Source organism: Suricata suricatta, chromosome 10 (genome assembly GCF_006229205.1).
Source record: "Suricata suricatta isolate VVHF042 chromosome 10, meerkat_22Aug2017_6uvM2_HiC, whole genome shotgun sequence".
NCBI lineage: Eukaryota > Metazoa > Chordata > Mammalia > Carnivora > Herpestidae > Suricata > Suricata suricatta.
In genome coordinates, this window is record NC_043709.1 from 122,158,380 (window position 1) to 122,173,420 (window position 15,041).

The 15,041-nt window shown below is 43.9% G+C and overlaps 1 protein-coding gene across 13 annotated transcripts in view; it reads left to right on the plus strand.

Moving 5' to 3' along the window:
• The window catches only part of KIAA1217 (KIAA1217 ortholog), a 426,188-nt gene that overhangs the window by 319,561 nt on the left and 91,586 nt on the right, over positions 1-15,041 (plus strand). For 12 of the 13 annotated variants that reach the window (XM_029953664.1, XM_029953665.1, XM_029953669.1 and 9 more), the window contains 2 exons: positions 5,511-5,709; positions 9,735-9,828. In XM_029953664.1, coding sequence (XP_029809524.1) covers positions 5,511-5,709; positions 9,735-9,828 — 293 coding nt within the window. Of the gene's footprint in view, positions 1-5,510; positions 5,710-8,832; positions 8,993-9,734; positions 9,829-15,041 lie in introns of those variants that run through there. The other variant, XM_029953666.1, reaches the window with a different exon arrangement.

Here is a 15,041-nt window from a genome sequence, read left to right on the forward strand (position 1 = left end):
ACTGTGAGAAAATCCTTGCATAACCACATCAAGATAAGGAATATTTGAGGTGTCTCACATTCTAGAACTGATTCTGAGATTCAGAAGATTATAAGGATGTATAGCACAAGCATGATGTGCCAAGCATACTTTATTTTTTCTTTTGCAAAACGTGGCCAAGAGTTCTTGGTGAAAAATCCACATTGCTTCTGCAGGGCCATTGAGGCGGAAGAACTCTGGAACATTCTGGCTTCTCAGAGGGGCTCCAAGTGTCTTGCGGTTCATTTCAACACTGTTGCTTTCAGAGCTCCGTGCCTTCCCCAGCGTGGATGGTTTCTAACCATGTGTCAGCATTTAAGTAGACTTACGGATAGCAGTCTTTTTGTGTGAGCTGCCCCCCACCCCCTCACGCTTCAGCATCTTCAGGCAGATGGGCAGGAGAAAAGTGTGAGGACAGCTAAGATGGTCCAGAGAGGAAGATTGGAGGAGATGGATATGGTGCAGAATTTCAGAGGCCATATGCTTCAAGGGAGGGATCATAGGTCTGTGGACTGACAGAATGGGATATGGAAGGTAGAGAGCCATTGCTGGTTTTCACTTCAGGCAGGCTACTTGGACCTTCTGATCTTCCTTTTCCTGATCTGTGCAACAGGGCCGTCACAACAACCTAACAAGAGACACAGTGCTGATGTGAAAACCGTGTGTCTGTTTCTGACACATAGCAGACCTCCTCTAAATGCCTTTCCCTGTGCTCTGCCTTCATGAAATGAGTTTACGATCCAGAGTCCTTCAGACTTCCCCTGTAATCTGGATCAAGCAGCACCCCCGAGGGCTGGGGAAGTATGCCAGCGCGGACTGAAACTCATCACCGTGCCAGTAAAACGCCATCATACATTAAGAGATTGCCTTCTGACCTGAAGCATTCCTAAATACCTTCCCTGAGTCGAGAAAGCAAACTGAATCCAGTGTGAAAAGACTGTTTCCCTCTGTTTGAAAAGGCGTCTTTCCTGTCTTCTCTGGATTTTAACGATCTCTAACGGGCTTCGTACCCCTGCTCACAGTTGCTCCAGCCAGACCCTGAGGGAACCGTAGTTTGGGCCCAATCTTTTTTTTTTGTCTTTTTTTTTTTGTCTTTTTCACTCAGAGCCTACGAATTCTATTTCAAGCACACACACGTACAGAATGCAGATGTGGGAATGAGAACCAGGCCCTCTGGGTGAGCGAGGCTGTGATACTGGACCTTAGCGAGGCCATAAGTAGTAGCCCTTCGGCGGGGGCCTCGCCCAGGCGTGGTCGGGGCCCAGACCTCAAGAGTGATTTTGGCATTTTACTGTGACATTACCGATCACATGGGACAGTCACCACGTCTCCCATATGGGGCGAAAAATTGCCGGATCTGTGATCCGACAGACTTGAAGGGATTTTTCTGAATCCTGAGGAACGTGTTAGCAGCATGGATATGTGGAAAACTCGCTCCCTGTAGAAGCTTGAGGATCAAAATTACCTCAGAAGGGAAACCTAGCTGCTTATGCTCAGTGCCAAAGGATGACTCCAATCAAGGAACAAGAAAACAGCCGCTTCAGAGAGTATCTCTAATGTGTGTACAAATCAGAAACAAGACTACTAGGCTCCTTCATGTAGCAAAAGCTCTTACAGCTTGGACAGATCCCAAATGAACATTCCTTCTGGCTGACTAACAAACCATTCATTCCTTCATTCATTCAACAGACATTTATTGAGAACTTGATGTGTAACAGGTAGTATCTCTAGCCCTAAGGGTCCTGTGGTGAACAACAACAAAAAAAGTTACTAAAAAATCCCAGACCTCGTGAAGCTTACAGTCTAGAGGAAGAAAGTGATAATAAATAATAGCAAAAGCTAAATATGAATTATAGTATATGTGAAAGAGACTGAGAAATAGAAATGAAATAAGAAGGGGGGTGAGAAGCATTAGGGTGAATGGGTGCTGAAATTTTGGACAAGGTGGAAAGACCTCAGGAGAAGCTGACTTTGATAAATACCTCATTGATGGTCAAAAACATTTCCTTCTGGATTTTCAAAGCTATTTCTCCATTGCCTTCTGGTTTCTGGGTTGCCGTTGATTTTTTTTTTCTTCCTTCCTTTTTTTCTCTCTTCACTTTATTTCCTTACTTATTGAATTTTTTTAAGTTTATTTTTTTGAGAGAGAGAGAGAGAGTGGGGAAGAGCAGAGAGAGAGAGGGAGAGAGAGAATCTCAAACAGGCTCCACATCCAGCACAGAACCCATGAGATCATGACCTGAGCTGAAATTAAAAGTCAGATGCTCGACCAGCTGAGCCACCCAGGTTCCCTCTGTGTGGCTGTTGAGAAAGCTAATAATGCCTTTCTGACTCCTGATTCATTGTTTATGACTTTTCTCCCCAAATCCCTGGGAGCTTGTAGGCCCTTCTGTTCTCCCCTCACCATCTGGACTGTCTCAGTGACAAGCCAGAGTCTGCTGTGTGTTTCATAAGCTTTTTCGATCTCTGATCTCAGGTCCTTCAGTGGGGGGGGGGGGGGATTTTTTAAAAATACTTTTTTGTAAAACTTTCGCCCTTCCTGATCTCTTTTATCCAGATTCTCAGCAGTAAGACTTAGGATGCTCTGAAATAATTCTGTTTTTCTTACCGTTTTTCACTCTCTCCTTTCCCTTCATCTTTTTTGCCCTAGTTTCTGAGATTTCATCAACTTTTTCTTCCTCCCTAAGTTTTTTTCTTAAATTAAGTAATCTGTACACCCAACCCCAAGATCAAAAGTCACATGCTCTACAGACTGAGCCTGCCAAGCACTCCTCTTCCTCCCTCAATTTTTAATTCCTGCTCTCATGGTTCCCAGAGCTTGCTCTTGTTCTCTAAATGTTCCCCTTTTCTTGGACCATCTCCTCTTTTCTGAGTTTCTGTTTTCTGTTTATTTTAGTGTTTCATGTCAGTGGCTCATGTGAAATGCCTGTTAATCCTCGGTAGTCTACTAACTGGAAGCGTTCATGGGGGTGGGGCCACTTTACAAGGAGGCGATCAGACAGAACTTGAACATCACCTGCAAGTGTAATGGGACCCCTGTAGGGTCCCCCCAGTTTCCTGACTGAGGGTCACCTCTTTGCAAGCATTTTGTCAGAAGGTACCTCACCCCGTCTCCCATGTGCCTGATGAGCCAGAATCCACTCTGCTTTGTCCTACCTCTTAAGTCTTCTTCTACAGGGAGTCGCTTGGCTGAGTGGGATAGGAGTTTCACACAGTTTGCAGTACCATTAAAAAGAAAAGAAAGTTCAATCAGACTTAATGCTTTGCATTCAGTCTGAATTCGTCCCCTCAGAAGAATCTGGTGCTTTGGTTCTGGTGCATCCCTGGCCCTGCATGTTTTTTGTTAGTCTGTTTGGTTTCGTTTCGTTTGTTTGTTTAACATTTTATTAATTTTTGAGAGACATAGAGAGACAGTGTGATCAGGGTAGGGGCAGAGAGAGAGAGAGAGAGAGACACAGAATCTGAAGCAGGCTCCAGGCTCTGGGCTGTCAGCACAGAGCCCGATGTGGGGCTCGAACCCACGAACCGTGAGATCATGACCTGATCCAAAGCCGAATGCTTAACCAACTGAGTCACCCTGGCACCCCTATTTCATGTTATTAAAGGACATTTCTTTATTTTGTTTATTTATTTTTATTTTTTTTATTTTTTGAGAGAGAGAGTGCTAAAGTCCACGTACAGGTTGGGGAGGGGCAGAGGGAAAGGTGGGTAGAGAATCTCAAGCAGGCTCCACACTCAGCACAGAGCCTGATCCGGGGCTCCATCTCATCACCCTGAGATCATGACCTGAGCCAAAATCAAGAGTCAGACGCTTAACCAACTGAGCCACCCAGGTGCCCTGTCCCTGCATGTTTCTTGTGGAATTCTCTCCTTGAAGACTTAAATGTCAGCTTCTCTTGTCTGTAATTGTCTCTCTCATTCCCTTAATTCTTTAATTTATGCTTTGTTAATCTTCATTGTCACCTTAATGAACTTTCAGGGAGGAGAGAGAGACAAATTTGTTGCATGAATTACCATATTTAACCAGAAGCCATATTCTGTTCTCTTTTGAGTCTCTCCTGCCAAAGCTTACTCCAAGGGTATTCGTCTGTCCTCAGTAGATTCTCACAAGAAGTGGATTCAAAGGAAATGTCAGGATCTTTGATGTCTTGTTTCAGTTATACATTTCTTTTTTTATTTTTTTTTATGTTTTTTGTTTATTTTTGAGAGACAGAGAGAGACAGCAAGAGCAGGGGAGGGTCAGAGAGAGAGGGAGTCACAGAATCTGAAACAGGCTCCAGGCTCTGAGCTGTCAGCACAGAGCCCGACACAGGGCTCGAACCCACAAACCGTGAGATCATGAACTGAGCTGAAGTCAGCTGCTCAACCGACTGAGCCACCCAGGCGCCCCTCAGTTATACATTTCTGAATAACAAGGGACCCTAAACATAGTGAGTTCAATTAACAACTGTTTATTTGCTTTATTCTGTAATTTTGGCAGGGCTTGGAGGGGGCATCGAATGTCTGTTCCATGTGACATCAGCTGAAGCAGGTCACCTGGGGACTGGAGGGTCTGTCATGATGGGCCACCCACATTACTGTTGTGGTGGCTGTAGAATGGGTACCTAATCGGGGCTGCCAGTCAGGACTCTCATTCTTCATGTGGCTTCTCCATTGGGCTCAGTTGGACTCACAGAAGGCTGGCTCGATGAGGGAACATCCAAGAACACACTCATCAAGAGGATAAGGTCTAGTGTGCAGGCAGTTACCAAGCCTCCAGTTCACATTTTACTTGCTAATGTCTCATTGGTCAAAACAAGCGACATGGTCATGTCCAGACATGGTGTGGAAAGGGACTACACTCCCAGGACCTGAATACTGGGAGGTATGGTTCATTGGGAGCCACATCCCCCCTGGAACTCCAAAATTCTCTGATCCGATGCTTCTATTTTTCTTTGTGTAACTGACTTGCTGCATTTTCTTTCTGAAACATTGGGGGTGCCGGATTCTTTCCTTGTAGATAGTTTCATTTGGTATAAACATTAAATAAATAGGTATTAGAGCCATGGAAATATTGTAGTCTTTCCACTTAACATGTCTCTGAACGGATGATTAAAATTTTAACTACATAACCTACCCATTGCTATAATATAATGACTATGTTGCCAGTTAGTGAAAGACATGGGGAATATCGCCCTATAAGCTCAAATTTCTAAATATACTTTTGCTTTAGGCTACCAGAGATTCACTTCCTGTCCCTGTCCTTTTGACTTTAAAGGAGTTGAAAATTAGCCTCTTTAACATCTGTCTGAACTCCAAGGAATAAAAGTGAATATTTATGCGATAACCAGAAAGCGCATTCCTTGGAAAACCCAAACAAATGTCTCTTGTTTCACTCTTTCAGGCTTGTCCTGAGCATTGCTGTCTGTGGCAAGGCAGCAGCGGCTGCGCTTTCGCTGCGTGTTGTGTGGGTCTTGATCTGGGACTGATAACTGTGTTCGTTTTGCACACAGGGGTTCTCTATCTCCAGTACGGGGATGAAACCAAGCAGCTCAGGATGCCGAATGAAATCACAAGTGCAGACACAATCCGTGCCCTCTTCGTAAGTGCCTTTCCCCAGCAGCTCACCATGAAGATGCTAGAGTCGCCCAGTGTCGCCATTTACATCAAAGACGAAAGCAGAAATGTCTATTACGAACTTAACGATGTAAGGTAGGTAGTTATGTTGCATGCACGCACGTGTGTGTGTGTGTGTGTGTGTGTGTGTCCAACCTACTGCATTTAGCATCATTACAGTCTATACTGAGTCCTAATCCCTCCGTGTCCCTGGGAACAAAGCACAGCTCTTACCCTGATTGGCAGGCTTATCTTACCCCCAGGTGTGGATTATCTATCTGCTTTCTTGCAGTCCACTTATAAGGTTTTGTATAAAGGTGAGGACAGACTTCTTCCACATAGATCCTTACCTATTACATCCGAAGAGAATATGAGAAATAATCTAGTCCGCCAAGAAGAGCTAGGGAAACTGAGGCCCAGAAGGTGGTAGAGGGACTTGAGCAACGCCGTGAGGCCATGCTTGTGACTGGAACTTTCCCAGCTCCTCCTCAAGTGCTCTTTCCCTCACAGAGGCTGTGAACATTTGAGGTAATAATCCCACTGGGCCATTATTTACACCAGCAGGTTAGAGTTGAAACTGGGGGCCCTTTGCTGTTGTCCACAAGAAAAAAAGGCTGAGAAACATTCCCCCTTTCCATGTTTTTCTTAAATAGTTGGCCTTACCAAAGAATCTCACTTCCGGGTGGGCTTTCTCCAGGGCCCCCAGGAGAACGTCCTCTCAAATGAGGCTAAGTAGACTCAAGCCAAGGCAGGAGGCTCGAACATAAAAGCATCCGCATCTACTGTGGTGGCACTGTGTCCAGATCAGAAGGGACCCATCTGATCTCTCCCAGCCACCCAGCCTGACAGACCAGACTGAGGTCAGCACAAAAAAGCAGTCACTTCCTGTAGCCTCTAGACATTTTATAACTTGAAAAACTTATTTAGTGACTAATTCAGCCCCTTTCATTTTATGGGATCAGAAACTCGGATGTGTCAAAGTTGAAGCGCTCATTCAAGATCATACAGCCAAGCCCAGCCTCGGGCCTGACTGTCCATATCCTTGGTAAAGAGTTTTTTTTATTCCCTCAGAATGTTTTCTGCCCAACCAACTTGGTCCACAACTTGGATGTTTGGGTTCCTTCCCATGGGAAGAACAGGGTGCCCTCTGTCTTCATTATGAAATTAATAAGAACCACTTCTTAAAAATATGCCTTCCAGTGCATACTTAAGTGTAAACTGATAAACATCTAGCAATGATCACAGATGACATATTTAGGCGTGTGCCAAGGTGTATGAGTAATTTAGGGTTTTCAAAGTTTGATGCATGCCCCCTAAGGTGTGGGTGCCACATCTGTTGGCTGGCCTTGCTGCTTTTAAAAAACATGTTTAAATATTCATGGGTATCAGAAAATTCATGTTTGTTTTTTGAAATAAATTATTAATCAGCCTGTCACCAAAAAAAAAATTGAATTTATAGATCATGAACTTAAACATGGAGCGATCACATTGTATCTAAAGAGTGTGTTTGCGGTCATATGATCCCGTGTAGTGTTTTTACACGGACATGCCGTTTTCCAGCAATCTTCTTGAATTTCCATGTTGTGCAGTCAGAGGACTCGAAGGAAATGGTAATAATAAATCCGTATGAAACTACATGAAGCCACTTTTCATTACGAAGCTCAAACCTGATGAGGTGGTTAGAAACTATTGGATCTCACTGTCTTGCAAGCATTTTTATTTTTATTTATTTACTTTTTTTTCAATGCAAGCATTTTTAAACTGCAGTGAGTCACGATTTTCTAGAGACTTTCCCAAACCTCAGAGTGCCACTGATAGGGCTTCCTTTAAACATTCTTCCAGAGTGTTGCAAGGAAGTCTCAGAAAAAGAGATGGGAGGGAGGTCAAAGAGGAAGAGGTCCCCACAAATTTCAAACAGAGATGCTTCTCCCTGATGCAAAGTCAGTTGATAAAATAGATTAAAATTGTGCTTGAGAGAAGAGACGATCCTTTCTTTAAACATCAATAATATTCAGTTAATATGTTTACATTTGTGAAAGTGATTTTAAGCTCATTTAAAATGTGTAACTGTTGGGGTGCCCAGGTGGCTCAGTCGGTACAGCACCGACTTCGGTTTAGGTCATGATCTCACAATTTATAAGTTCAAGTCCTACATCGGGCTCTGCACTGACAGTTCAGAGTCTGGAGCCTGCTTAGGATTTTGTGTCTGTCCCTCTTCTGCTCACACCCTGTCTCTCAAAAATGAATAAATGTTAAAAAAATATTTTAATATTAACTGGAAAATCATTGATTTATAACTTTGTCAGTAATTTTACTTTTCCGCATTTTGATTTCCCTATAAGAATGGATCTAAAACTATTTTAAGTGGATAAAGTGTTTTTATTTGGTGATGAATGTAACATTGACGCTAGGTGATCACATGTAGGTCTTTTCCAAAGAATTACTCTCTCTCTTTGCTTATATGCATTAAATGCCTCAATTGTGTATTATTTGAGTGGGAGAATAAAGCCTCAAAATCAGCATCATAGTCTCCCCCTCTCCCACAAAATGTACTGTGTAGACTGTAACTGAAGACAATGGCTCTAATCTTCCGAGCCCAGAGACAAATTTCCTTTCACATCCGGTATCTTTGAAGTGAGAGTGTATTTGTTAAACATTTAACTATTTCGTCATTGTGTTGGGTTCTTCCTATTTTCCTTAGGGAAATGCTATAGAGCACTCAGGTTGAAATTCCATGTTGTAAATGTTGCCATGGTAAATGCAATCTGGGCCTTTACTGTTGGTTCATCTTGGATGAGCATGTTTCTAAATTAATCATAACCCAACCTCATGTTTTTTAAATACCTTGAGAATCACACTAAGTTTTTTTCACGGCTCCAGTAAGGTTTTCAGTTTCTCCAGATTGCCCCTTGTGACTCCCCCCCACCAGCCGCGGGAGGGTCCCTTAGTGAATTCCTGAATCCTCACCTTCTGTGAGTTCTTGCCTTCACAGTACCGTAGCCCCTCTCCCACCACCTTGTAAGGAGCTTCCTGAGGGCTGGGGCAACCATGCAAGCTTGGGCTAGTCATGGCTTCAAAGCAATTACTGACATATTTAAAGGAGATAAGCAAGACGAGTCCAAGAATCCTCCACTTCATTTAAAGCAAAACATAACCCAGTAATCCCACAGATTGCGATCAGCCCACAAAGCGGGTGGCTGCACCTGGAGGAAAGGAATGCGTCTCCGTGCACACATTTCCCTGAGCTCAGTGCACGGCTTTGGAAGGACTCGGTGTAGACGGGGCTGAAAGTGCCCTGGGTGACCCTTCTGCCGATCAAAGCCGGATGTGGAGGGAGAAGGACTTCAGAGACGTCCATATGCTCTTAAATAATTTTAAGGTAGGGCTCTGAGCGAGATGTGGGACTTGGGTCCTTTGCTGCCGTGTCACTGACGCCAAGGCTCTTAAACGCTGGGCTCAGAAAACGAAACAGACCAGCAGAAGACCTCACCTGCCGCTATTCTTTCCAAACACCCTGCACATCCAGTAAGTCAACTCGTATGTAGAAAAGTCTGCTTAAAACACACTGTGGAATTTAAAAAAAAAAGGCATTGGAAAGATACTAGTTTTGATCTTGGTGGTACTTTTTTTTTTTTCTGGACTGCAAATATATTTTCTTTTCCTTGCTGAAAGCGTTTGAAGGGAAAACCATTTTCATTTGTGTGCATTCGTGAGATAAGCAGAAAACCTGGTGTTTGGGCAAAGTAAACTATTAAATACTTAAATATTAACCCAATCTCTTTGAACATATCATTAAGTATTGGAGCTAAAGTGTTCGCTCGCCTTGCTCAAATCTTGAAAGAGAGTCCATGCTAACCGGTATTTGTGGGTGGAGGACTTCAGGGAAAGACTAATACTTTCCTGAAGAACAAACACAGGAAAGGAAAGCCCAAGTCACTTTTCTCCTTTTCCTTATTTGTTGTCGCCTGTTTTAGGGTGAAAGCACTTTTTGTCTGGTTGACTGCAGGCAACAGCCAGGGTGTCTGTTCACGTCTTTTCCCTGATTCTGCAGGGCAGGCAAAGGAAATGGCCAAAGTAAGCCTCCTTTCATCTGCCATAGTTATTGATGTTTTTGATTCCAGGAACATTCAGGACAGATCGCTCCTCAAAGTCTACAATAAGGACCCCGCGCATGCGTTCAATCACACACCGAAAACTGTGAATGGGGACATGAGGGTAAGTGTTTCTGTTCTATTTTTAATTTTATTCGACAGGTCACACCGACCCGTTCATTCTCTGGCATGGTCTCCTGGTGGCAGTCATACCCACCATCAGATTTTAAAGGTTCTCAACACTCCTCTTCTCTGATGACTCGTTATTTGCTCCTTGGTGAAGAAATCAGATTTCCTGGACATTTGGGGACAAAGGGATTGATATAGGGGCTGAGACATCCTCATTCATCTCTAAGCATGGAGTTTAGTTGTGTCCTCACCCCAAGGGGATCCTGAGAATCTTTGCCTAAAGGTATTTGTGGTCTATGTACGATTAACTTATTCAGAGGATCTCTTGCTCTTTTTCCTACAATGAAAATTAACAAAACAACAACAAAAAACCCAATGTACAATTCCATGTAGAATCTAGTAATATCCCTCTGTCAGGTCTTCCAAGCATTCTAGTTAAATTATTCACCTTCTAATTCAAGACTATTTGCTGCGGTACTGTATTAAATATTATCAGACCTTATCTGAATCACTTGAAGACATAGTCCAAAAATCTGCATGATCTGGGAGCTAAAGTTCTCTAGATGTAGATCATCTCAGAAGATTATCCAAACATTCAAAGCACACAGGGACGTTTTGAAGAAAAAAGCACTGGGAAACAGAAAAGACAGATTTTAAAATCACATTAATGCAGGTCCGCTAAAAAGGGATTGAGTTTCTAACAATAGTGGCACATTCCCCTCCTGCTGTATCTCCTCCCCATGACACACACAGATTTAGAAGATGTGGCACCATTTTTTCTCATCCTTTCTGGGGATTAGTACTTTGCTGGACGCTGGAGTTTAACTAGAAGAAAAGTAAATGAATAGCTTTTCTTGGCAGAGAGACCCAGGCACTGTCTGTCCCAGTGTTGTGGTCGCATTCCCATGGTGAGGCTGTCTCTGCTCCCAGAAGCATGTATCAGTTTGCTACTGCTGCTGTAACAAATAAATACAAGTTAAGTGGCTTAAAATGACACAGATTTACTATCTGAAAGTTCAGGAGGTCAGAAGTCTAACACGGTCTTCAGTGGACTATAAACTCAAAGAGTCATCCGCAGGATGTCAAGGAGACATCGAAAGGCTGTCCTTTCTGGAAGCTGTAGAGAGAATGTTTCCATTTTTTCCCGTCTCTAGAGGTCAGGCACATTTCCTTGGCTTGTGAACACCTTTCTCCATCTTCAGACTCAGCCAAATAGCATCTCTCTGATCCTGCTTCCATCTCACATCTCTAACCCTCCCTCTTCCACTTTTAAGGACATTTGTGATTACATAGAACCCACCCAACACTCCAAAATAATCTTCTTTTAAGGTCAGCTGATTAGCAACCTCAATCCCCCTTTCTTGTGTAGTCAGAGGTTCTGTAGACCATTGTTCTGCGTCCCCAAAGAGTGTGTGAGTTTTGGACCAAGAGGCCAGGAGGTCCAATAGAAAGCACTGGAAGAATTTCTAGGGAATTCTGGACTGCAATATGAGTGATGACATTGTGGGATCAGAGCCTGTGCTTTGGGAGGAAAAGTCTTCTTACGTGCTCAGCTGCTTTTCTTGTGTCAGAAATGATGTGCGATTTGAAGTGAAGGCTGTGTTGCTACTTCAGAAAATCTAGGATTTGGGGGCTTATTTTTAGCTAGTTACACTTTAAATGTAAACCAGCACCACGTGAAGACAGATTGTGTCATGCTGATCATGAAACATGGACTAAGTGTGACAGTATTCTTGCTTTTTATTATTTCGTTATTCTTTCTCGCTGACATTCTTAAGAGTCTTTGTTCCGCTAGATAGCTTTATTTTGTATTTAATATGTCTAGCCTTCGAACTGGACTTTCGTGGCACTCAGGGTTCTGTTTCTGTCCCGTGGAGCCCACACAGAGGCCCCAGAATCACCTCTGAAAATCTTGTTTATGAATGCGGAGGACACCTGTTTTAACTCTTAAGCAGATCTGGTATCTACATAAAGACCAGCAATGAGCACATAGAGACTCAAATATCAACCATATGGATGAAGCCTGTTAGAGTTCAGAACATTGGCTATGGGTTTCAGTAAAGTTGTTCTGCTTTTACTTTTGGACAAGACCCTAGCGATCTTTCTGTGTTGCTCACAACCTCCCTTTACAGTGGTGTGTGTGTGTGTGTGTGTGTGTGTGTGTGTGTGTGAGTGTGTGTGTGAGTGTGTGTGTGGAAATCAACTATTGTCCCCAGATGACAAGACAGCAAATGTTCACCATCCAACCCACAGACATGCTTTTAGGTATCCATGAAGACAACTCAGAAATGAGAAACAGAATGTGGTTTTAAGACCAACAAGGTGTGATCATGCCTGCAGTTTGTAACTTGGCCCCGATTTGCAGATTCCAAAAGCTAACAGACATGGAATTCCTTCGGCCTCACCTTTTGGCTGTGGAGATTGGCATCCTCTCCCCTTCATCCACAAGTGTGACCACCTTGCCATTAAAGGAAAGGCAGCTTTGCTGAGCCCGGCCTGAAGCCCAGCTGCATTACCCTGTCACTTATGGTAAAGAAGAGAAAGACAACAGAGCAGGGATCAATTGTTGTAGACTAAACCAAGCTGCATGGTAGATTTAGGGGAGCTCCATCCTTCCGTATGTTTGCCATGTGAGTGTGGCCGTGAAGGAATTTGATGATAACTACTCACATGAGTCAGTTATGCAGCCCTGCGCCTGATGTCATCTAGCTTCAACCACCAGCCTCCAGATGCAGCCCGGGACAGCCCACCCGGCTGCCCACTCACTACCAGCAAACACGCATATCAGCAGAAACGTTGGTTGGATCAAGCAGAGGCGCAAAAACAGCAACACCAGAGGTTGGCACTGGCCCCTGAGACCGTCCTGAAACAGTGACTTTATGGTCTTACCTGTGAAGCCCAAGAAAACGTGAGATTCCGAATCCACAACAGTCCGTTCACGAGCACAGTTTTATGTTGGCAGTGGTGTGACTCAGAAAGCATGTTAGACTAAAGTATTAACTTGGCAGTTGTGGGCCCCAGAGCATGCACAGAATATATGCCTGGTGGGGAAAACATGTGTCTAGTGTTTCATTTAGCATCTAGCTGAGCACTTCTGAGGCTAGTCCGTGGAAGAAGACTTGTAGTTTTCTGCTGGAACTGAGCACACCCAGCTCCTGATTCTTTACACGTGGGTGCAAGGCACCCTGATCTAATTTAATCACATGGCTTTTGTTTCGTTACAAAATTAGATAGTCACTTTGAAATTTCGTTCCCAAGGGATTGAGCTCACCATATGGAAGAGGCCCACTTGCAAAAATGATGCACACGCTCACAGGGCTTGTAATTCACAAATGTACAACTCAAAGATGAGCCAATCCATCTTGTGGCTCTCGAAGGGTACCAGGGACTCCCTGTTCACCAAACCCAATGGCTCTTTAGCAGTATGGGGGCTTTTCTGCCTTCTTAACGCACTTTGAGATGACTTCCTGAGACTTTTCTGCTCCCGTCTTTCAGTTCTTTCCCTCTTGTATGTCTTTAATTTTTATTTCTATGCAACAGCTCCCAGATTTGCAAGTAGAACACACTCCCTAGAATTGGCCCTACATCTTAAATTATTTCCTAATACCAGTATCAGTTGCTACCTCCTAGACCTCTTTTATCTCAGCTCCACATTTGACACCAACCAACGGTCTCCCTGGAAACCTTGGCCTCCATTACACTGCCATCTCTGAATCCCTACTTACGTTCAAACACATCCCAGCCTGCTTCACTCACTAACCCTTCCTTCTGCCCCTAAATGGTCTTCAGTGTGCTCAGGCTGACTTCACTACTGTGTGGTGTGTGTGTGTGTGTGCGTGTGTGTGTGTGTGTGTGTGAATTTGCTTTTTTTTTAAATCTGCGCCTTTATACTTGTGGTTTTTATCTTACTGTTGACTTCACCATTCCATCAACATGGCTGACCCTTGAAACTATAACCCTAACTGCCATTTCTCTAGATTTTAAGAGCCCAATGGTCGATTTCCAAGTGACTGTCTCCACGTAGACATTCTTCCAGTGTCTCCATTGTGTCCTGTTGAAAAACAAATCCTAATTTGTCTTCCTCCTAAGTCCTTTTCCAGCTTGGTTTTCCATGTCGTGCATGGTAGGGTGACTGTGCTGGGGTGTGGGTGTGTGTTCAGAGGTGGGGAAGTTGAGTTATCAGTGATTCCTTAGTCACCTGACCCCTGTTTCCCAACACATCCTTGGCCACCAGAGCTCATGTGGGCCACTCAGCGAGGCGTCTTACAGATGACCCTTCTGCCATTGCCTGCACCACTGCTCTCGAGACTGATAACTCTTTTGAGCATTTACTACACACTCTTACAAACTCTTACAGGTGATCTCACTTCATCCCCAGGACAACATGTTGAGGCAGGTATTGGTATAAGCCCTCGTATTCATAGCTCAGAAAACAGTCACATGGGTATGGTAAGACATTTGCCCAAGAACACACAGCTAGAGAGGGGCAGAGCTGAGATTTGAACCCAGGCAGTTGGGCTACGGATCCCCAGCTCTTGGCAACATGGCTCTGCTTCTCTAGGTCTAGTGTTCAGTACTATTCTAGCAATCAGTCTTGCAACAGCCTTTAGCCAGGCTTCCAACTCCTCTCACCCCAGTCTAATGACCACTCTGCAAGCCATCCCCCTAAGCCTACCATCCCACTGTGCAAAGAATAGCACAGGCCAATGGTCAGTATTATCTGCACCCCAATGCCCAACCAGTGACGCCTCATAGTTCTTACTTGGGTGTGTGAAGTGGCCTCCTTCCCCACATGTCTGCCGTTCAAAATTCCATCCATCTAGCATACTACAGAACGATTGATTGCCTGACTCCTATAAACTGCTGGCCTGAGAAAAGGGTCAGCAGGGACAGTATTCTGTTTCCTGGGTCCCATCTATACCGTAACAACCAAAAGCCATGTGCTCTCCATGTTAGGATCCTGATTGGAACAACCAATTCTGAAAAAACATCTTGGAAACTCTTTGGGAAATCCGAACGTATCAGAAATCAGATGATGTTAGGGGATAATGGGCAATTCTGTTGGGTATAATAATGACTTGCTGGTTATGTTTTTTAAAATGAGACACACTAAGTGTTTACAGGCTAAATGGCACAATGAATGGGACTTGCGGAAAAATATTCCAGCAGAGTAAACCCAAAAAGTGGACATAGGTTTACCAAATTGGT